The sequence below is a fragment of the Camarhynchus parvulus genome, chromosome 4, assembly GCF_901933205.1.
Source record: "Camarhynchus parvulus chromosome 4, STF_HiC, whole genome shotgun sequence".
NCBI lineage: Eukaryota > Metazoa > Chordata > Aves > Passeriformes > Thraupidae > Camarhynchus > Camarhynchus parvulus.
Window position 1 is genome coordinate 18,769,668 of NC_044574.1, and position 22,359 is coordinate 18,792,026.

General features: G+C 38.0%; 1 protein-coding gene across 1 annotated transcript; it reads left to right on the plus strand.

The window, feature by feature from the left end:
* Positions 1-202: 202 nt before the first annotated feature.
* On the plus strand, positions 203-16,917 carry ANAPC4 (anaphase promoting complex subunit 4). The gene is made up of 28 exons (XM_030948031.1): positions 203-418; positions 1,005-1,110; positions 1,999-2,131; positions 2,740-2,814; positions 2,940-2,966; positions 3,070-3,114; positions 4,569-4,653; positions 5,018-5,128; positions 5,699-5,782; positions 6,039-6,125; positions 6,827-6,891; positions 6,985-7,027; positions 7,127-7,203; positions 7,636-7,736; positions 7,822-7,873; positions 8,177-8,232; positions 9,412-9,458; positions 10,374-10,430; positions 10,595-10,651; positions 11,211-11,304; positions 11,992-12,089; positions 12,599-12,660; positions 12,752-12,790; positions 12,890-12,991; positions 13,623-13,700; positions 14,395-14,565; positions 15,711-15,834; positions 16,197-16,917. Exons 1-28 carry the CDS (start codon positions 311-313, stop codon positions 16,410-16,412), a joined length of 2,400 nt encoding a protein of 799 aa, XP_030803891.1. The 5' UTR covers positions 203-310; the 3' UTR covers positions 16,413-16,917.
* Positions 16,918-22,359: the final 5,442 nt, after the last annotated feature.

A 22,359-nucleotide genomic window follows, 5' to 3' on the forward strand; every position in this document is an offset into this window, starting at 1 on the left:
GGCTCGGCGCTGCGGCGAGGCCCGCCCTGCTGCCGGGGTCTCCGCCCGGCTCCCGAGGCCCGCCCCGCTGCCAGAATCCCCCGCCCGGCTCCCGAGGCCCACCCCGCTGCCAGAATCCCCCGCACGGCTCCGCCCCGCTGCCAGAATCCCCCGCACGGCTCCGCCCCGCTGCCAGAATCCCCCGCACGGCTCCCGAGGCCCGCCCGCTGCCGAGGCCCGCCCCGCTCCTGGCCGCTCCTTGCCGCGGCGGGAAGCGCCGCCCCCGGAAGCGGGAGCAGAGGCCCGGCGGGCCCCGCGGAGTCCCGCAGCCATGCCCGCCTTCAGGCAGGTGGGCGAGAAGCAGCTGCCGCAGGAGGTCGTGTTCATGTCCTGGTCCCCCAAAAGGGACCTCATCGCCCTGGCCAACCGGGCGGGCGAGGTGAGTGCGGGTGCCGGGTGAGGGGCACGGAAGGAACGGGCGCTGCCTCTCCCTGCAGGCCCAGATGCCTTTGCCGTTACCTGGGGCACGTTTCTTGTGAGCCTGGCCAGGCATTTAAGGATAGCAGTTTTGTAAATCAAACGTCTTAAGAATGCTCCTTCGTTTTTTGCATTCTGATTTCCGAACAAATTCATGTATGATGCACTCCTCGCTTGTTTGTGGGATTTTAAAGTGCATGGAAGTTCCTATTTAAATCTAATTTTAAGTACTTTTCCCGCCGGAACTGCAGTATGTGATCATGCATGAAGACAGCACTCGTGCTTTTGGGCTGTCTGCTAGAGAGCTGATGGGTAACCCCTGTTGGTTAGGAGCTTGTATCCTTATGCAAGGCTCTGCTTATTTCTCTGTACTGTTGTAAACTGTGCTGCCCTCTAAAAGAGCATAGGAGTGAGTTATCTGCTAGAGGAGCAGGTGGTGTGTAAAACACAGGAGTTAAAAACTGATAAAAAACTGTGCATCTTGAACTGATTTACAAACTTTTATTAATGGGAGAATGTGGTTTGTCTTTAATGCATTTGCTTTGTAGGTTTTACTTCATCGGCTTGCAAACTTTCAACGTGTGTGGAGTTTGCCTCCAAATGAAAATACAGGAAAAGAAGTGACTGCTCTTGCGTGGAGACCAGATGGCAAAAGTAATGTTAAGTATATGAGATGATATGGTGTGATAAAACCCCATGGGAAATCATGAATGATGATGCCTCTCATCTGTGAAGGAAATTTTCAAGTAAACTGTGTTTGAAGAGAAGGGTGGCTTAATTTTATGTAGGTTCATTCACAACAGTAGAGAGATTAACACTGTTGAATGCAATTGCAAGAAAGATTTGTAAGCCAGATTTATGTGCCAAATGCTGCTTTTCAGGGTATAGCAAAATTTCAACCTCCTAACTAAGCAGAATATTTTGTATGAACTACAAAGTTTATTGGGGAGAAAGAAGCTGTCTGATCAGGATTGATTGAAAAGCTTAGCTTACCATAGGCAAAACTTCGTAGGCTAAAATTGCTCTAATTATAGACCAGAGAAGAAAAAAAAAGCATTTTCCTTATTAATAGAAATAATGTTGAAATTAGTAGCTTAATAAACTTATGCCAGAAATCAGATAATTTTTGCTTACTGGAGGTGGGAGAATGGGAACAATCTTCTTCTATGACATGTGGATAAAAACTATATTGTTATGATGGCATCTGAAGAGTTCAAGAAACTTCTTTTAAAGCTGATTACCTGTGATTAGAAGGAAGTAAATACAGAAACCTCTGCCTGCTATTTGCTATTATGGATGAAGAAAGTTAAGAAAAATGTGGGGCAAAAGTTGCTTGGCAACTCCTAATTTGTGTTTTTTGTTCACCAAACCTTTCTAGTGGACAATGTTATCTATAATATTGGACTCAAGTTTGCAAAATTGGAAGCCTCTACTTTATCAGAGCTATTATTAGAAGTGTTAGAAGCATGTTCAGTTCTAGGTCAGTGTAAGATACACATTTTGCATATTGGTTATTTATACATTTTACTTGTCTTTCTCTAGTTTTGGCTTTTGGCCTTGCTGATACCAAGCGGATTATTCTGTGTGATGTAGAAAAGCCTGAAAGCTTGCACTCCTTCTCTGTGGAGTTATCTATTACTTACATGCATTGGATGGAAGTAACTGAGGAAAGCAGGTGAGTCTGAAAAGAAATAGATCACGAGCCATGTAATGCCACCTTACTGATAATTTATACTTGGAATGTTACAAGCAGTCACATAATGTAATACAGTTTTCCAAAGCTGTGGGTTTTTTTCACCACTTGGCTAAAATTTTCCTTTTTTCAGAACAGACACTTTTCATATGCTTATTTTTAGTGCTGATACCTTAGTGTTGTGGTTCTTTGGGTAATACATTAAATTTCAGCATAATCTTCTGCTTTTTCTGAAGAGCTCCTTGCTTAATCTAGTGTTAGCATGTACAGCCTGTTGTACTGCAGGCTTGGAGAGAGTTTAAACAGAAAGCCTCTGACAGTAACTGATTCACAGGCAATGAAGGATTTGGTGACAAGCCTCTGAGCCAGCAGATACAAACTTTATTCGCTGGAAATAAAAAAATATTTTCAGTTATTTTATTTGATCACTTGATAAGTTATTAAAGGTCCCATAAAGAATTATCCTCTGACATCTTTAATTTTGATATATATAATGCATTGAATATATACTCTTAACTCTGGAATTGAAAAGAAAGTCTCTTCTCATTTTTACAGCTTGGGTAATAAAGACAATATTATGTCTTTTTCAGTGTTCTCACTTCCTTTTACAATGCTGAAGATGAATCAAACCTCCTTTTGCCTAAATTACCAGCGCTACCAAAAAAGTGAGTGTTACTCTAGTAAGCTTGAGGATATACCATTTGTCATTTGTTGTCATTATTTTGGTTATTTCTTTAATGCTCTACAGATGTCTGATCATTGTTACTGAGAGTAATTATTTTGTTTTCAGTTACAGTACCACTGCAAAAATTTTCAGGTAAGAACTTGTCATATTATAACTTCCTATTTTTCCGTTTTATTTTGTTTTCTGATATTGAGACAAACTACATAAGCCCTAATCAGATGTTTTGTATTTTCAGTGAAGAAAAGTCAGATGAGATTATGAAGCTTCTGGGTGATGTCAGGTAAATTCTGGCTGTGGGTTGTTGGTTGAGCTTTTTTGTTTAGTTGCTTTTTTAAAGGGATAAAATAATAGATAATTGAATTTACTGTTAAATTATTCATATTTTTTTTTAAGTCTCAGAGAAATTATATGGAATATCTTTTTTATGTACAAAGATAAAGTTCAAAGAGTATATTAAAGTTTCCATCAGTCACCTTTTCTCCTTAGTTTAGAGGGATTATAAGGCAGTTTATCTGTAACTGCTGTTGGTGTCGTATCTTCTTAGCAGATTTCTTGGGGTGCGTTTGAAGGCTGATTTATGTGTTACTTAAGCTGGTCTTGGAGACATTTTTGAACGCTTGTTCTATACAGAGAATTCCTGGGGGTTTGTATGTGTGACAAATCTAGACTTAGAAGTAGCCCTGAAACTAGCTGTGTCAGTGTTACTTTAAAATAAACATCTGTAATTAGGGAACACATGAAGCGCAGCTGGTGGAAGTGTAATTTAGCAGACTGAGACTGGCTTTGTGCAGTGCCTTGTGCTGCTTTTTTGAGGGGGGCACTTAAACTCTGTGCCTTGTTTTTTCCATTTCACTGTTCCTTACAGTCTCACCACACTGAGCCACCCTCCTTAATTCAAATCTGCATCTCTGTCTATCACCAGTTACTCCTCTTTAAAACTTGATAGCTCTTCTTACAGTAGGATTTGCTTGCTTGGGAGAGAGTGAGCTGTTTGTGGTGTAGGAGCTTTGTGGATTCTCTCTGCTCTCTTCATCTGCTCAATTAATCAAACCAAAAGTTTTTAAGATACTGTTTTTCTAAGTTCTGTGTTGGCTTTAACAGAAATATTCTGTGTCAATGTATATTTATTTAGATATGTAACAGGCAGAAGTTGCAGTTAATTTTCTTGTATTTGTAGGCTTTTTCCCAAGCCAGTGTAGCACATTGGTGTTAATAAGTGAGCAAAACATAGATATGTCTGTCCCAGACTGTATTCTTTGAACTGTGTTTCTGTTTCTGATGCTATTGTTACTTCTGTGGCTGTTATTGCTGCTGCATCCATTTCAAAAGGTTCATTGCCTTTGAAGTGCTGAGGGATGCCACTGAGTGAGTGTGACAAACTCACTCTGCATGTAATCAGGGTAATTCAAAGTGGCTTTGTAATAATGCTTTGCAGACTGCATTGGTAAGGGGAAGGTTGCTAGAAACTTGTTACTTTTAGTGAAAAAGGACTCTGACTCTACTGTGCTATTTCTTTCCTATTCTTTCAGTTAATGTAGTAATACTCTTAGTATAAGTGTTAGAGGCAGGTTTTAGCAATAAAATCCAAGCTAATTTGTTAGTTTTTTAATTTCTTGAATCGTGGAAGGTAACACAATGTTTCCTTTTTGTGCAGGGATGGAATTTAAGTATTAAGAATGTGTGTATTCAAATTTTTTTCAATATGCTTATCAACACATTCTTCTATTTTTATAGACTTAATGCTCTTGTCCTTGGTGGCAGCTCAGGATTTATTGAGATATATGCTTATGGAATGTTCAAGATTGCTACAGTAAATGGGGTATGTTTGGTTCCTTTCCATATTTTTTCTTCATAATATACCAAGCTACAGCTGATTTGAGTGAAAATATACATATGCTTACACATAAGTGAAACTGGGGTCATGAATTTGAAGAAATGAATTGATTGGGTTGTTGGTTATTGATGGAAAGACCTTGTAACTGGGAAATTTAACTCTTGTTTCAAAATACACTGTTAATACATGATAAAAAGAGCTGGTTTGTTCCTGAGCAGTAGCTGATAATTGCACTTCGTTTTTACCTGCCATTGAACACAGTTATCTTTGTATGTCAGTGTGTTAGAGCAGTAAATATGTCTTAGAGGAAATGAAATGTTTTATTAACTTGTAAACTGGAATCATTCAGGTGGCAGGTTCTTGTCGTGGACTATGTTTGTCTAGTGATTTGAAATCACTGTCAGTTATTACAGAGATACAAAGCTCTCCAGACAGCGAAGCAGAGATAATGTATTTTCAGGTAAGTAAACAAATTTAAAAACGTTTTTTAAAAGGAAAACTGCTTTTTAAATTACGTTCTGGTAGCTGTATTGCTTTCCCATTATAACAAAAACTACCAGTTCCAGCCATTCTGAAATTAACCCCAGTTTAGCTTTTTAATTTGTAATGTTAATATGCAGTTTCACCGATGAGACTGACAATGCTCATCTGAGCCATTCTTACAAAATACTTCTTTTAGAATAGCGTGAATTTATTCAACTGCAGTGACAATTATTCAGGTTTTCTCCATTCTGCACACAAGGGCATAACAGTAATGCTTTTGATTATCCTATCTTTCCAGAACAGTCACCCTTAAAATTATTAGTTAGAGCTCCAAAATGTGGAACCTTATCAGGGGTTTTTATAGATGTATTAAAAATAGTTATTACTTCTTTGAATTTAATTTATTTTCCTTTTAAAATCAACCTTAAGGAGTTGAGAACGAAGAGATTTTCTGTGGGTCCTTCCAATCTGTCTTTTAATTTCTGTAATCTATATATTGTTAAAAGACAAGTCATCTGTTAACTGTTGTTTTTTTCATTTGTTATAGTTGGACACTAGTCTATTATCAAGTTACTTACCTGAGGTAACTCGAATGGCCCGGAAGTTTACTCACATTTCAACTCTGTTACAGGTACAGTTGTGTTACACCATGTTTTTAGTCTTGTGGTTCTGTAGGCTTTGACATTCTAATGCAAGTGACACCAATGTTTTCTTGTAAAAAGCTTGAGTTGGTTTTAATTAGATGTAGAGCTCCAACTTGGAATTTAATAATAAATTTTATATAAGATCTACAGTGTATATTTCCTTTATATTGTAACATTCATTTGTTGAATGTGTTGTTGAAAGGAAGAAAGGAAATAATGCTAATGCCAGTTTCTGTATTACAGTATATAAAGCTGTCATTGACATGCATGTGTGAAGCATGGGAAGAAATACTGATGCAGATGGACTCACGACTAACAAAGTTTGTACAGGTACTGTAGCATTAACCATCCTTTTGGAAAAACACTTTTTGCAGTAGTTCTGTTGTTAGTCTGTTGCATATCTTAATGTTTAAGCATGATGCCTCCAGATAAGAGTCTCTAAGTTCAGAGGCAGCCTGGAAGCTATTGTGTGTCAAGTGCTCTGATGCTGAAGGTACCTGTGTACAATCAAGCATAATTGTATTGTGGTACTTTTATTTATTCTGAATTTTTTTAAAATCATACTTTTCAGCTTGTCCAGCTGTTGATCAGTTCCTTTCTATTTAAGGCTGGGCTATTTGTACTTAAGTCATTGATAAACTGATCACTGTAAGTGTTCAGTAACAACACTTACAGCCTAGTTCAATAGAGCACATGTAATTATCTGTGTTTAAGATGATACTGGATTTGCTTAAATTTTGTATTCATTGACCATGGTCAGAAATTAATGAATCCTGTAATTTGCTTATTTTTTAGAATAGATTCTTGGTGGCAAACTGCTTAGCATTTTTTTGGGTAATGCAGTTGAAATTAACTTGAAATACTGGAGAAATTTCAGTGATCAGAAAATTTTGAGTGATCAGTAGTCTGATTTCAACATTCAAAGATATGGGTGGGTTCTTTGAAATACTTTATATGGAGTGTTTGTGAGATAATTTGGTAGGCTGGATTTAATCTGTTCACCAATCTATTTCAATCATTTTGACTGACAGGAAAAGAATACAACCACTTCTGTTCAGGATGAGTTTATGCAGCTGTTGTTATGGGGCAAAGCAAGGTAGTTACTGTTGTTTTATCTGAGTATGCCTTTGCACTTGATGTTGAAACACAAAATGAAATGCCTATTTGGTTCTCTCCCTACCTTCTTCAGTCTGGAACTTCAGGCATTACTAATGAACCAACTGACAGTAAAGGTATGTTAACATTTTTTTAAACGTACTAAATTAATCTGTTTCAATATCTTTTAATCATTTTTATGTTTACAGATCATTATTGTATCTCTTTGTTAACAGGGTTTAAAAAAACTTGGTCAGTCCATAGAGTCTTCCTATTCTAGTATACAGAAGTTGGTTATAAGTCATTTGCAGAGGTAAGTCACAGAATTTCCAATGAATTTTAGATTAAATGGCGTATTATATGCTTTGATGAAAGACAATATGCTGTCTTGGTGGTGCTTTCTATGTAGGTGAGCTGGTATGGAAACAGTGATCGTGGCAAAACATTTTACTTTTGTGTAGTAGAGAACTAGTGAAATATTTTGAAAAATCTTCATAGTACATCACCTGTAAATTGCTGCCTGGTGTGTTTAATAGGATCTGTGCAAAATATTCACACTAACTTTATGTGTCATTGAGACAATATCTGTCTTTCTCTGAAGTGATACCATGCCTCTTGTTCACGTCAGACCACCTTATAAAGCTTTGCACTTTGTGCATTAAATAATCAAAATGTAGCATCCAGCACAGCACTGAATTTCCAGAGTGTGAATAAAAAATTCTGCTTCTTTCCTCTGCCTTCCTAGTGGCTCTGAGGCACTTTTATACCACTTGAGTGAATTGAAAGGAATGGCTTTATGGAAACAAAAATATGAGTCTCTGGGATTAGATGCATCTGGAATTGATGGTACAGTAGAGTGTGTGCTACCTCCCTGCTCTGATTTCACTTTTGAAAGCTTAATAATAATGGTTAACTTATTTTTTTTTTACAGAGGCTATTACTGCTGTTGGTTCTTTCATCCTGAAGGCAAATGAGCTGCTTCAGTAAGTATGAAGTCTGCAGAGTTTAAAAAGCATTCCTATTCAGTCTTGTATTGGAGGAGATTGATGGGCTGGGAATAGAGGAGGTTGGGAGAGCAAGACTCCTCTGTTGGTGCTGAGCTTTCATCTTGTCTTCCTGCTTGTCAGACTCATACCACAAGAACAGTCCTGCTTGAAGCACTGCATTGGGCATTTTGAAATAAACTGACAGAACTTGCGGGCCTTTCTGTGGTAAAGATTGGACTTAAGCATGAAGTAGCTTCTAACAGTCAGATTTTGTAATTTATTTTCTTGTTTCTTCTTTAGAGTGATCGACAGTAGTATGAAAAACTTTAAGGCATTTTTCCGATGGCTCTATGTTGGTAAGATTGGTCACACAGTAATCATCCAGTGTCTGGTTTATATTGTAATCATTGAAATGCAGACAAGTAACTAGGCCAGTCTGAGTTATAACCATCTATTTTTTTTCTATCATAGAAAATTTTTGGACATACAAAGGGATATAGTTGATAAGGCAAGAGTAATTATAATAATAAAAACACAGATTATAAATTTGGCAGTTCTCAATTAAATTTAGTATATGCAGAGTGGGTATTGCATATACTTGACCTGTAATACTGCTCCAAGCTGTTTGCTGCTTCATGAGCAATTTGCTGGTCTTGATTTGGAGAAAAATAAAGGACTTTTTTTTAGTCTACACAAAACTTAAAATGCAGCCTTATTTTCTTTTACTCTGTTACTTAGTGTTTTCTCCTGTGAAAGCCTACTTACTTGTAAGGTTCTGCACAGAACCTTACAGTCTCTGAATGTCCACTTGCACTTAGTAGCTACCTTCAGTTGTGTTTGGATAGCTGCAGAGAAAATGTTAGAAGGAAGTGAAACACACTGTATTTTAGCCTGCCTGTTTTTATAGAGTGTTTATGAATAAGTTTATAACTTCTATTTGATCTTTTTAGAACTACCTTACAAAAATGTGTTATTACCAGATATTGTAGAAGCACCAGATATGCAGTGTTAGCACCTACTAGCAGGAATATAATAGTTCTAATTTAAAAATTACAGAAAGCAGGACTGCCTAAGTTCTCTGTCATGTTACGTTCAGTGTTTGTTTCATTTCAGAGTAAACAGAGAACTTCATCCAAGCCTTGCAGATTTAAAATTAATCCCATGCCATTCTCTTAAAACACATTTTTCTGAGCATGACAGTTTTCATGTATTTTACATATATCCATTTTAGTACTCTTAGTATGGACATGAACAAATTCTTACGAGCTTTTTCATAATAATTTTGTTTCAGTCTCATACAGAGTAGAATACAGTTGGAGAAGATTAAAGATAAAAATTCTTGAAGATTTGTAATGTAAGCTAGTGAGACTAGAGAGACCTAATTTCAGTCTCAACTTGTAATTCTTCATCCCAGGCTCTTTTGCTTCTAATGAATTAATCTTTTTTTAACAGCAATGTCTTATTACATACATGTGAAAAATTAAGGATAATAGGAAAACAGTGGTAATGCAATAAGAATATAATTTTTCCCTCAGCCATGTTGAGGATGTCCGAAGATCATGTGCTTCCAGAGCTGAACAAGGTAATGGTCACATTTGCCGATAAATGGTGATGCCTTTGATATTCTGCTCATCTTGAAAGCAGAATTCAAGGTTCCTTTTTGTTCCAGAACTTATAAGGGTAGTGTCTGTGTCATTTTTTTGAGAAGGTTGATGCCTGTACATTGACACTAATATGCTGTTGTGCTTGAATTACTTTTTCTGTTTTCTTTGCTAATACTGCTGTATTTAGTACGCTGGGTATGCAAGGCCTCTGTATAGCAGCTCTTTATGCACCCTGAATGCTGAAGTTAACCAGAGTGAGATCTTAATATCTTTATCAATCCCCCCATAGAGGAGAGGGAATATATAACAACACAATAATATATAAATAATACAATAACACCTGCATTGAATTTGCAGCCACCATTACACTGCCCTCACTTGAGGGCAGAGGTGCCTTCCAGAAATAGATAGGCTAGGAATGGACAGGTAGGGACCCCCTGCAGTTCATGAAGGACAAAATGCAAGGTTCTGTTGTGGGGTGGGTTAACCCCCTGTGAGTGCACTGCTGGAGCCCATGTGGCTGGGAAGATGTCAGCTCTGCTGAGATGATGTGGGAATCACTGGGTGCACGCTGGGCATGAGGCAGCAGTGTGCCCTGGCAAAGGTGGGCACGGGTGACCAGGACTGTAGTAATGAGAGCATGGCCAGGAGAAGCACTTATTGTCCTTATTTAGCACTTGTTGGTTGCATCTTCAGTTTGGGACCATCCTGTAACAAGACAAGAATGGTTTGGGATGAGTTCAGCACTCCCAAAGCAGGTTGGAGGCTGGAATATTTGCCCTGTGAGCACAGGCTGAGGGAGCTGTGCTTGTGCAGCCTATAGATTATGTATTCTGTGCTCATTGAAATGTGTTTCTTACCCTTTGCTTTTCTCACTGATTTTTCCCTTTTAGATGACTCAAAAAGATATCACATTTGTTGCCGATTTTCTTACTGAGCACTTCAATGAGGTTAGTGAAACTCATTTTCCAAGTACATGATTTGGCTGTGTTTTTGCTGACAATAGCTGAGTCTGAAAAATTTTAGAATAAAATAATTTGATCATCTTTTTGTGTGTTCACTATTTCTCATTATTTTTGTGTTTAAATAATGGGTTTGTTTGCATTATTTTTAGGCACCAGAACTTTACAATCGTAAAGGAAAATACTTCAATGTGGAGAGAGTTGGCCAGGTAAGAACCAAGGAATAAATGCAAAAAGAATAAATGAGAAAATCCTTAGATATAGAAGCTTATAAGGTTGTGTCCACTGTTTCCATTTTTGCTCTGTGTTGCCTTTTTTTCTCTGTGTTGCACATACCAGTAATGGTAAAAAAGAGTAAATTGTTTCACCTTATTATTAGGAAAATGACGGTTTAAAACATTGTTTCACTTTACACATGCTGTATTTTTAGGAGAAGACAAAAATATTTTGCAGCAGTAGTAAAACTCTAAAAGCAAGCTTCAGTAAAACTGATATGTTGGTTATCTGTATGGCACTAATCACTGCATTTCAGAACATTTGTGTTCAGACTTAATCTAAAAATAATTTTCTTAGGGAAATATCACCACATGATCTTAAACAATAGTTGATTTTTCTTGTTTCTAGATGGGGTGAAATATTTAGTTATAAGACTATGGCTTGTTTATTTACCAAGAAATGTTTACTATACTTGCTAGGGGTAATAGTGAAGGTGAATTCTAATGTTCCCTATTCTTAAATGACAGTCCTAAAAATGTGTTTGTTTTCTAGTACTTGAAAGATGAAGATGATGACCTTGTATCACCACCTAATACAGAGGGAAACCAATGGTTTAACTTTCTTAAAGATAGTACTCATCTTAAAGGTAATATGCTTTCATGAAAAGAAGTGAATGCAAGATATATGCAGAATGTAACCAATGTAGAAGAATTATCTTTTTTCATGCTTTTGAGTTATTCTGTAGTGTTACTCATTGGTCTTCATCTGAGTGGAATAAAATAAATGGGCCTTGTTATTTTGCACAGCGTTTATGTAGCTGCTTACCCAGTCAATTACCATTTTCTGGATATTGGGAGTTCCCCATCTTTTCTGTACCAGTCTCAGAAGTGTTGGCTTGGAAGGAATCCCTGAAGAGGTTTATTTTGGGATATCTTAATTCCAGTTCAAGAAAGTGATAGTTATGCTTAGATTGTACCTGTGGGAAGTGTCCTAACTTGTTCTCTTTCACTGGAGTCTGAGACTATTTTGTTAATTAGTGGTGAAAAGGAAGTAAGAGACTATAATGAGCAGATGGTGACAATTATTCTAGTTCAACTTTAGAAACCAAAGACTGTAAAACCTTGACAGCATAAGCTGCACATAATAGAGTTTGCTACAGTTGCCTTTTTCTGCCTATGTAATTCAATTAAAAGGGGGGAAATGGTAGCGTTTTTGTTTGGAAAATAGTCTTTGGAAAATAGTCTTTAGAAAATCTGGTTTTAGAGCTAATAGTGGTGTATTATGTTTTTATAGAGATACAAGCATCTTTCAAATTAACTTTGTCTGTTTACAGAAAGCCCACTTCTGTTTCCCTACTATCCTGAGAAATCATTGCATTTTGTCAAAAGGCAAATGGAAGGGGTCATTGATCAGTGTCTACAAAAGCCAGCAGTAAGTTCTGTTTTTACAAATTATTACTTTCTTTTAGGGATAGTGGTCAACTGAAGGAAACAGTCGTGCTTAGCAAGGCCTGAAGCTTTAATCTTTGCCTGTGAGTGCCTATGACTTGGGTAGAGTCCAGCTTCACTGCTGGGATATCTCAAGCCTTTGGCCGGGGAAAGTACAGTGAGGGATTTTTTTTAAACATATTCTGTTCACATGATTTTGGGATCTGGTTTTAATGTTAATTATGTGTGTCTGTGTGCTGTGTACCAGATAACTGTGTCAGTTGGCAATACATTAGTCTAATATGGAGATACATGAAACAAATGTGTGAAGTGACACAGTGTGTGTAGTATTTACATTACAGATGTTTATTCCAGGATAAATACTGGTGGAGTTTTCTTGTAGATATACTCAGATGTTGTTGGTAGGTTGGTTGGGTGTTTTTTTTCTTAAAAATATGTATAATTATGAATAACTGCCTGTATTTTATGGACTATTTCTTTTCTATTTATTAGGATGTAATTGGAAAGTCAGTGCATCAAGCAGTCTGCATATCTCTCTACAAAGTTTCTCAAAGGTATTTCATTACTAAAAGCAGCTAAAGAAATGTGCAGCTAAAACTCATGCATGAGTAGCATTTCATAAACTGTTTTGTCTTTCCTTTGCAGTGAAGACTCCACACCTCAGTTATTTAAGTTACCATTTCTGTAAGTATGCTGCTATTCATTGTTCCTATTCCTTGTTCCTTGTAGTTTATGGGTTATTAAAACTTGATCTAAATTTTCATTTCTTCCCTCACATTGCAGGTGGAATGACAAAACATCTAATTTACATTATGTTCTCTTCACCATGTTAGAAAATTCTATTTCTAAAATACACATTTTGAGGAGACATACTGATACTTCCAGGTAAGACAAAAAGAGGGAAAAAGTGGTGTGTGAGTTTTGCCACATTTGTACAGAAACACTTAAAATTTATATCTATTTGTAAAAATAAGGAATGAGCACCATGAATACAATGTCTCTTTAATACTAGAGAAAATGAAGAGTACATTAAGTGCAGCAGGAAACTGCGCCAGAAGTTTGTGTTGTATTACACTCAGTAAATCTCATCTCAAGACCCAAGATAGTTCTGGGATAAGGAAAAAATCAGACTCCATTACATTGCTGCTAACAGAATTACTTATTTGTGCAGACTTCTGAAAAATTACAAAGAATCCTGCTTCTTCTGTTGCTTTGTCTTACTGTAAATAGCATTCTTTGATTAATGTCTTGCAGTCTGTAATTTAATGATGGCTTTCTTTTCTCTGCATAAGCCAGATGTAGTTTTCCATTTGACTCCATTAGTAATGTTTTTCTGAGGAGCAGAATTTAGAAGGTGCCCATCCACCAATTACATAATTTTGGCTTGTAGCCATGTATTGTGCTGAGCTTAGATAGGCTTTTACACCATCTTGTACCACAGTTGCCATTAGAGATTTTGGATTCTCAGTGAAGGGAAAGGTTTTTGTCACTGAGACAATTAACTCTGTTGTTCTAGGTCTGTCAGTAATGGGATTCTTGCAGTAGAGTTTGGAAACTTCTTGAACAACAGTATGAATGAGAGCTCAGACTCCAGGTCAGTATATTTGATTTTTCTTGCAGATTGCTGAATTAAAAATCATATTTCCTGTTGGTTTTCTTGCATTGTTACCTTTGAAGTTAACTCAGCTGGGCAAATCAGGGTGTAAGAAATGGCACAGGTGCATGAAGCTGCAGAGCAGTGCAAATACTACTTTCCACTTCCTCTCAAAGTCAAGTAAATTTTATTTTCCAGTTGAAAACTAAAGCTTTAACACATGTGTAAGAAACAAATCTAGCTGGAAACAAGTATTGTTTATCTCTGTGATGTTCTTTAAGTAAGGTAAAGCTTGGTATGCCTGAATGTAGCCATCTTACAAGGCATATGGTAAACTCAACTCATCCTTTTCAAGTAGAAAAGCCAGATGTGATTTGCCCTCAGAACTTTCAGCAGTATTTCTAAATTTTCTTTGGTATTTATGTTTGCTGTTTCTCATGTTTCATCTGAAATGTGAAGGTTGCTAGTAAGAAATTTTTGTGAGTTGCTTTATTTTCCCCTTCAGATGATGCAGAAGTCTGCCAGGTTATGGTTATCATTCAGTCATAGCTGCACAACTGACCTCTTTTGTAATTTTATTATTATTTACAATGAAGCTCGTTGTTAAGTACTGAATACTTTTTAACAACTTCAACATATTTTATTTCTGCATTCTCTTATATTATTTGATGCTTTCTAAATTATTTTCCTATAGATGCTACAGTTGTTTGGATGCTCACTTCTATGATGATGAAACTGTAACTGTAGTTCTGAAAGAGAGTGTGCAACAAGAGGGGAAGGAGAGAGTCTTGGCTCAGCTGCCTTTATCTTCAGTATATACGGATGAGGACCGAGATGGGAAATTCATTTGGGATTCTATGGAAAGGTACTGAAAAACCTTGAGCAAATCTGAAAACGTAGAACTGAAAAGCAAATTAAGCAAATATTGTAATTGTGTACAGTTACTCATACTTTGCACATGTATAAATATTTTAAAGACAGAAACTCTTTTTGTGCCAGGATGGGGGGATGGAAGCTTCCTAAATAGTTTGTTTTGTGGTTTTTGGGAGGTTGGTTTTGGGTTTTTTCATATTGATACTACTTCCATACCTGGCTGGATCAGCTGAAGGCACCTTGCAGAATCAGAAATCTTCCTTAGAAGATGCTGACTTTGCTAGTCAGAATACTTAAATTTAGGATGTTTTCAGCATATGTGCTCATATACCTCTGTCTTGTAATAAGAATATACAGGTATTTCTTGATCTTTCCCTGGTAGCCACCTTTAAAAATATTGTCAGCTTGACCTTAAAACATCAGAACTGGTACAGCTGTCTGCATTGGCATAGGTAGAGGTGAAAGTGAACACACACACAAAGGCCAGTGAAGTTCAATTAGTGAATCCAATCCTTCAGTTGCTGTGTATTCCTTGCTTTTACTTTTCTCCCATTCTTCTCTGGTGATTTGCTTATGATGATGCACTTTTATTTCAAAATAAAGAGCCACACTGAACTGTAAATTAACTTTTTATGCCACAAAGATATTGTGTATTGAAGAATGAACAGAAAATATTAAGAGCAAGTTCAAACTAATCTTGGCTGCTGTAATAGGTAGGGAGGGTCTTCATACAATCCCTGTGAGTGGGGTAATGATTCATATTTGAAAGGTCATGGAGGCCAAACTTCTGTGTAAGGGGAGGCACTGCATCCAGGACTGTGTTTGGAAACTTCTCTTTGTGCAGAGGAGAGGTTTGAAAAAAGCCACCCACATCCTGCTACAGCTGTTTCTTGTGGGAAGGTCAGACTTTACAACTCCCTTCTCGCCTGCTGTAATGTTTTTAACTCGGTAGGAACGTGTTGTGTCTTTACGGTTGGATCTCCTGCTCTAGAGTATAGTAGCAGCATTATGATGGTTTCAGAGGCTTATCTACTTGTTGCATATGATGAAATTTAGACATAAGAAACTGGAGGTTTTTTCTTAGAACTGCAGTTGTTTCTTGTGAAGCAGCTTTGTGCTTTTTTCCTTGCTGTGCAGGCTGGATGAGCGAAGCGGTGAGATACCCACACGTACTGTCTTCTTAGAGAGTCAGTGGAGAGTGCTGGAGAACATGAAAGCTCAGTATGTTTCTGTAAATGGCATTAGAAAAGTTTCTTGTGTGGTAAGTGCAGTATCTCTGAAAAAGGCTGTCTATTAAAGGAAGTGTGCTGACTGACGTGGTAACCTAAAAGTTACCAATTTCTATTTTTTTTTAACAAATAGATTATTTTTTTCATAATCTGCTATTAGTGTGTCAGGATACAGTCATACCATAATAGCACAGGATGGAAAAACTTTAACAGAAGGTAATAGATCTGCTTGCTTCACTTCTCAGCCTCTAGAGCAATAAAAAAGTTGCTATTTTCCTTGAAACCTTCATTTCAAAGATGAAGGTTATTTTCAAAGCTATTGGCTGACAATTAAAATCCTATTGGTGTTTTTACTTATTTGGTCATTAACAGGAACTTCTTACTGTCTCTGTAGCTAAGTTCGAACCTCCGCCACATCAGGGTGTTTGAGATGGATGTAGAGGATGATGGGGAAGTTGAGGAAGAAGAGGAAGAAGAAACAACTCAGATTGCAGCTGGGGAACCTGATGAGCCAAATCAGCCTGCAGATGGCCAGGGCAATGTGTGTGATGCATCTGCTGAGGAACTACCTGATGAAACTGAAGAACATGAAACAAGTTTGGATCCTTGAAATAGGCTTTGGTAATAGAAAAGCGACAGGACTGAACTGTAAATACTGTTTTTAATGGCACAAAGAAATTCTGTGTTGAAGAATGAACAGAAAATACTTAAAACAAGTTCAAACTCATCCTGGCTGCTACAGTAAGCAGGGACACTATCAGTACTGTCCCTGGGACTGGGAGTGATGTGGAGTGATACATTTGAAAGATCATCTAACTAGTTAGAAAGTAATCTGACTTCAGGCTGCTGAGATGATGGATCCCATACCTCCTCAAGCACATGAATCAAGCTGGAGTTCTGTATTGCTTCTCAGCTAAGATTGTGTTCTAGAGTACATTTATTGACTCTTTTCTGTCTGGTACACAGTTTGGTACCAGCTAAAGCTTTGAAAGCTTTTCTATTTGCCATTTTTAATAGGTGAAGAGAAAAAGAAATACCAGCTGAAGTTTTTGTAGCTAGTCTGTTCAGTCCTGGATACTGTTATAAAGATATAATAAAGTTGTATATAAAACCAACAAACTTGTGGCCTAATTTTTTGCTTCTCAGACTTTGTATTCTAGTAGTGGGTTTGAAAGTTTCCTGCAGAACCAAAACATAAAATTGCAAATTGGTGTAGGGCTAGTTACACACCAAAATTTAGCAACTGTTAATGAAATGCATAGTTTTAAAAGCTCTTTGGATAACATCTGTCCTTGGTAACACAGCATTTCAATCTATGCAGTTCTTTAGTCTTCAGTGCAATGTGTGTGTGCAGTGCATGATTTGTCAAATGTTTGCATATCTCAGCCTGCCTAGTTTCTGTGAATTTGTTCCTGAAAGCCTGTTTTCTCAATCTGGAATTTTTTGTAATGAAAAATTTCAACAGAGAATGTATTATTTTATTCTGATTTAGCACTGGGAGTTGTGCATAGCTCTCAGCATAATCCTGTTACTTGCAGTTTATATGTTACTGTAGGCATGATGTAGTGCTAAGCAGTAGAAACTAGAAACAGCATTTAGAAATCTAAAATGTTTTCTTCTTCCCTACTAGCTGCCATTCTAAACTGACATAAAACTCAGCTCTTGGAACAATGCTGCGTAATGCATGATCTTCCTTTGAACAGTGAGTGTACCTTGTATTTGTGAGGAGGCCCAAATTTCCATTCTGTGCTTTAAAAATAAATCTTTTGAAATTGCTATTTGGCATTGCAAAATTCAAATACTAAACTTATCCTTTTATTTTGAAATATACTATTTTAAGTAACTTTTTTAAAGTGGACTTCTGAAGGTTTTGATCTCTTTGGGGGAGACCCTGGTAAAACAAGCTTTCAGTTTTGAAGGAGACTTAAGTTTTCCCCTTTCCTAACAACCTCCTTGAAAGCTGCTTGCTGTTCATCATTTTCATGCAACAGATGGTCTTGTTTCAGGGCCCAGTGAAGCTGTAGGACAGGAGAGACAGAAATGCCCATCCAGAAGTGCTGTGATTTTCTGTGTAGAGCAGGTAACTCTTACTAAAAAAATTGCTGTTGCAACGGAGCCCACTCAGCTTAAACCTGGCCTTGTGTTCTTCCAGGAAACTTATGCTTCTGATCTAACTTAGAGTTGTCACATCAAGGGCTTAGAAGTAATTGTTCTGCTGTGTTTTCTGCTATATAGTTTTAGTCCATGTGCATATGGAAATCTGATCTATTCTGCCCCAGTAGTTCCTGAATTTATGTTAGCAGATGTGTCCCATGTCACAGGGGCATGTCTGTCAGACATCTCCCTTAAGGTTATTCTGTGCACCTTTCTAGTCCAGGTCTGGGATAAACTTGAGTCAGTGGGAGCTTTGTGGCTGGCTTGGGTAAGTCCATGTGCACATTGTACATTTCTCAGTGACACAGCACAGACACACCAGTGGTCAGTGCTGCTGAATGCATTGCTGATTCCTTCTGACAGGCTTTTTAAAAATTTGATTGGCTGATAGATTTTTGTAATAATAAATATGTCAGTAATGTGTTAATGCAACGGTTTTCCAAATGGTGTTAAGATGCATTTGATCTAGAAGTATTTTAGGATTTTGGTGGTGTCTGGGTGTGGTGGTTTCTCATTTGCCATTTTGATCTCTTATGCTAACTGAAGGCTCAGTCAACCTTTCTCTGTGGGGAGTTATAATTTACTGGTAGATTTGTAGACAAAAAAAAACCTCTATATTCTCAGCAAGCATGCACACAATCTACTCTGTAATACAAATCTTTAGGTCTCTAAGGAACATTTACTGCTGCCTCTTTTTTAATATCTGTTTGTTTTGCATTTGGCATTACTATTTTTTTAAAAAAAAATCTTAACACAACTTTTATTTTCTGCTCTTTACCTGTGTAATCCCTTTTCCAGACCTTTTGCCCATGCCTGTTCTGCCTGATGTCTCCAGCGTTTGGCTCATTGCCAAGTGTGTGCTTCGGTGTCTCACCAGCTGGTGCTGTTTTGCTCCACGACCTGGACATGCTGTGGTACCATTGCCTCCCACTTACATGGATTTTGTGGCACATTTGTGCCTTCCTTCATAAACAGCCAGTTGAACTGCTCAAAAAGACAGGAGATGGCTGTAGAGCAATAGTGAACAAAAGCTTGCTTTATGACAGATTTATGTTTGCAGAGGGGACAAGGGATGTGTAGCTTTATAACAAAAGTTATAGCTGGTCCTAATGCTCCTTGACTTTGAAAAACAACTTACCTAAAAAATGCCTTAGACCCCATTTGTAAACCTTGACAAAATGGGAAAGCCATCTCTGTAAGCATGGAAATTCCTTAGTATGTGGCCTGTATTTGGTATCCGTAGTTAGAATTGGTGCATGTGTCCTGTTAACTACTGCAGCAGTAACATCTGAGATCTCTCATGCTACCTGGAACTAGCTGTTGCTCTTGGAGATGGGGCTGTAATCTCAATTTCTTGCTTCACAAGCTGTTTTAGGGGAAGAGCTGCCTGAATTTACAGTTTGCAATATTGCTGTTGTTGATTATGTAAGAAACAAGGCAAAGAGATAGAGCCAGTACCTTTTAAAATTTGAAAGGATGGACCCAGTATTAAGAACTCTCTTATTAAGTGTATTAAGGTGGGGAGAAAGAACTAAATGCAAATATTTTTAGCAATGTATCTGATGCCTTCTCCCAGGGGCTGTTCAAGACCAAGTTGGATGGTACCCTGAGCAACCTCATTTAGGGAGTGGCATCTCTGCCCACGGCAGGGGTGTTGGAGCTAAATGATCCTTAAAGTCCCTTCCAACCCAGACCACTGGATGATTCTGTGATTCTGGAAGACTTAAAATACCAGTCCAGGGTTTAGGGTTATGTTGATTTATCTGTAGTCTCTATTAAGGATTTTTATGCTTAATTCAAACTGAGGGATCTGATGGCTTGCTCAGGAGCAAGAGCAAAACCACTGAGAGCATGTTCGGCTTGAAATTGCAAACCAGAAAGGAATTGCAGCCAGAAGAGAATGAAGAGCCATTCTGTCCCCACCTTCCTGTCTCTTCAGTGCATTTTATCTTTGTATATTACTGATATTTCCTTGACCTGAACCATGATTGCTCAGTACTGAGTGAAGGAGCAGCCTTATCTGTTGTGGTTGAGTATATTGACATTTGATGGGCACAATCTCAGCTCTAGCCAAAGTCCTGTGCCACCCTGTCCTTAACCCAGCAAAGCCAATCGGGGTTAGCCTTTGGTTCTAAAGTCCTGCTTGAAGGAGTTCCCTCAGGAAGGGAGACTGCTTCCCTCCTTTCCTTCCTCCCAGCTTAATACTGAGCTACTGCTAAAAGCAGCTTGGAAGATGTCAGTAAACACACTCATCTGATTCTCTTCATGGCATTAACAGGAGAAATATGCATGTCTTTACACTCAAAGAGGAGTGGTAAGCAAAATCAAGAAAAATGTTTACAATCTGTTGAAATGAAATGCATCAGCAGAAGTGCCAATTACAGACTTTGCAGAACAAATACAGCAGGAACTCTTAATTGCAAAGGCTGTCTCTTAAAGTGAAGCTTTGCCAAAGTCTCTGTAGCCATGTTGGAATTGGGTTGCCTCAAAGAGAACCAAGGCAGAACTTCACAGCAACTATATCCCTGCTAATTATAGGTAGAGGGAGGGGACAGTGTCCCAGAAAAAGTAAGTAAAATTTACACTTTCAGTTTTTCCTCAGTGTTTATTGACTGTGTTTTTCTTTTCCTGTGTCACAGCTAGAGACTTTCAGATTTATGGTCTTGTAATAGACCCAAACTTTCACTTTCTTAGCTTGCATTAGAGATTGCATTGATTTTTTTTCCATAATGTCTCTCAGATGTGCTAACATGCCATGTACTCATGGCAGCAGCACATGCAGCACAGCTGTTGCTGTGTTGAGTTTGTAGTCTGAGTTGAATTTGACTTCCTGGATTGGGGTTGTCCAATCTTTGGCGAGCCACTTTCAGTAGAACACTGAAACAACCAGTGGCACTAATTCAGTTTGTTGTGGCTGCCTCTCCTTTCTGCTGCACAAAGTATATCCAGGGCTATTGCAGAGGGGAAGAATGGCTCTGAGTGCAGTCAGATCTGGCTGGAAGTGACATTGCTAGCTTGCCAAGCCATATCCAAGTTGGGCAAGGTGAAGTCTGTTTTAATTGAACAGCATCCTTCCATGTTTCTCCTGTTCATCTGTTGTTTTGGTTCATGGGTGGCACTTGGCTGTGTCTGGGGTGAAGAGCTTTGCTGTGTCTGGGGATGCTCTGCCCTGCAGCTCCAAAGCTGTGCTAGTGACCGGCTGAACTCACAAGGGAGCTCCTCAGGCTATTTCTGAGTGTAATTTCAGGTTCAAGTGAAAAGCTGCAGGTGACTTAGTGAACAACGTAGCCCACCTGCACACATCTGCAAATGCTTTTTACAGAAACCTGTCTCCAGTGTTCCCAATTCTCTCTCAGACTGGGATCCTTCAACAGCATGACACTGGACTGGACTCTTCGTGCGCACTTTGTGCCTTGGGGGGGATAACCAAAGTTTCTATTAAAGTGACAATATTTTGAAACAAGCTCTTGAGTTTACATCAAAGGTTTAAGGTTTTTTTCTTGCTTCCCTTCCAGAGGACTCCAAGGAAAGTATGTAAATTCAGAGCAAATCAGCTTGATTTTTGCAAAATCAGCACCTTCAGCAAGGTCCAAATTTATACCCTGTTTTGAATATTACCAGTTAAGACAATATTTTTTCTTACATTTTGATGTCATGTTGTTTTGAACATTTTAGGATGCTTGAAGTACAGAATCACAGACTCATGGAATGGCTGGGTTGGAAGGGATCTCAAAGATGATTTAGTTCCAGCCCCCTGCGATGGGCAAGGACACCTTCCAGTAGACGAGAGCAGCTTAACGTTATGGAGCTTTTCTGGGAGGGGTATTTTTAGTGTGTAATTTGTGGTTTACTGGTTTGGTTTCTTGTTTTAAATCCAAATGACTTTTTATTGGCCGTTATGGTTTTATTTGTGATCTAGTTTTATGGATTTATAGGATATGCGTTTTATCAGGTAGTTTTGTTTTCATTTTTCAAATGTACTGTAAGGGAAGTGATAACTTTAACAACCTGTAAAAGATTTTAAGGGGGGGGGGGAATTTTATAGCAAACTGCTGTGATCTTATAAATCAAGTATGACTGGACTGAGGGAGTTGAACAAGAGACTTCTAGGTGCTACACAGAACACCTCTGGTGTTTCAAGGGGATAGCAATTTTCCCTGAGTGATCACTGAAAATTCCTCACTTTGGTTTGGCAACTACATTATTTTCCCAAGCCCTTCATTATTGTCTCTTTTTTTTGTTACCATCTCTTCTGGAATGAATTTTCTTACTGTTCCTTAGCTGATTTGTTGCAAAGTCAGTATTGCTTATGTCACTTTCTATCCAGCATAAGTTGCTCCAGGTATCTTTGCTCACCAAAACCTTTCTGTTGCCTTTTCTCTAAAAGTAGTAATAAACAATTG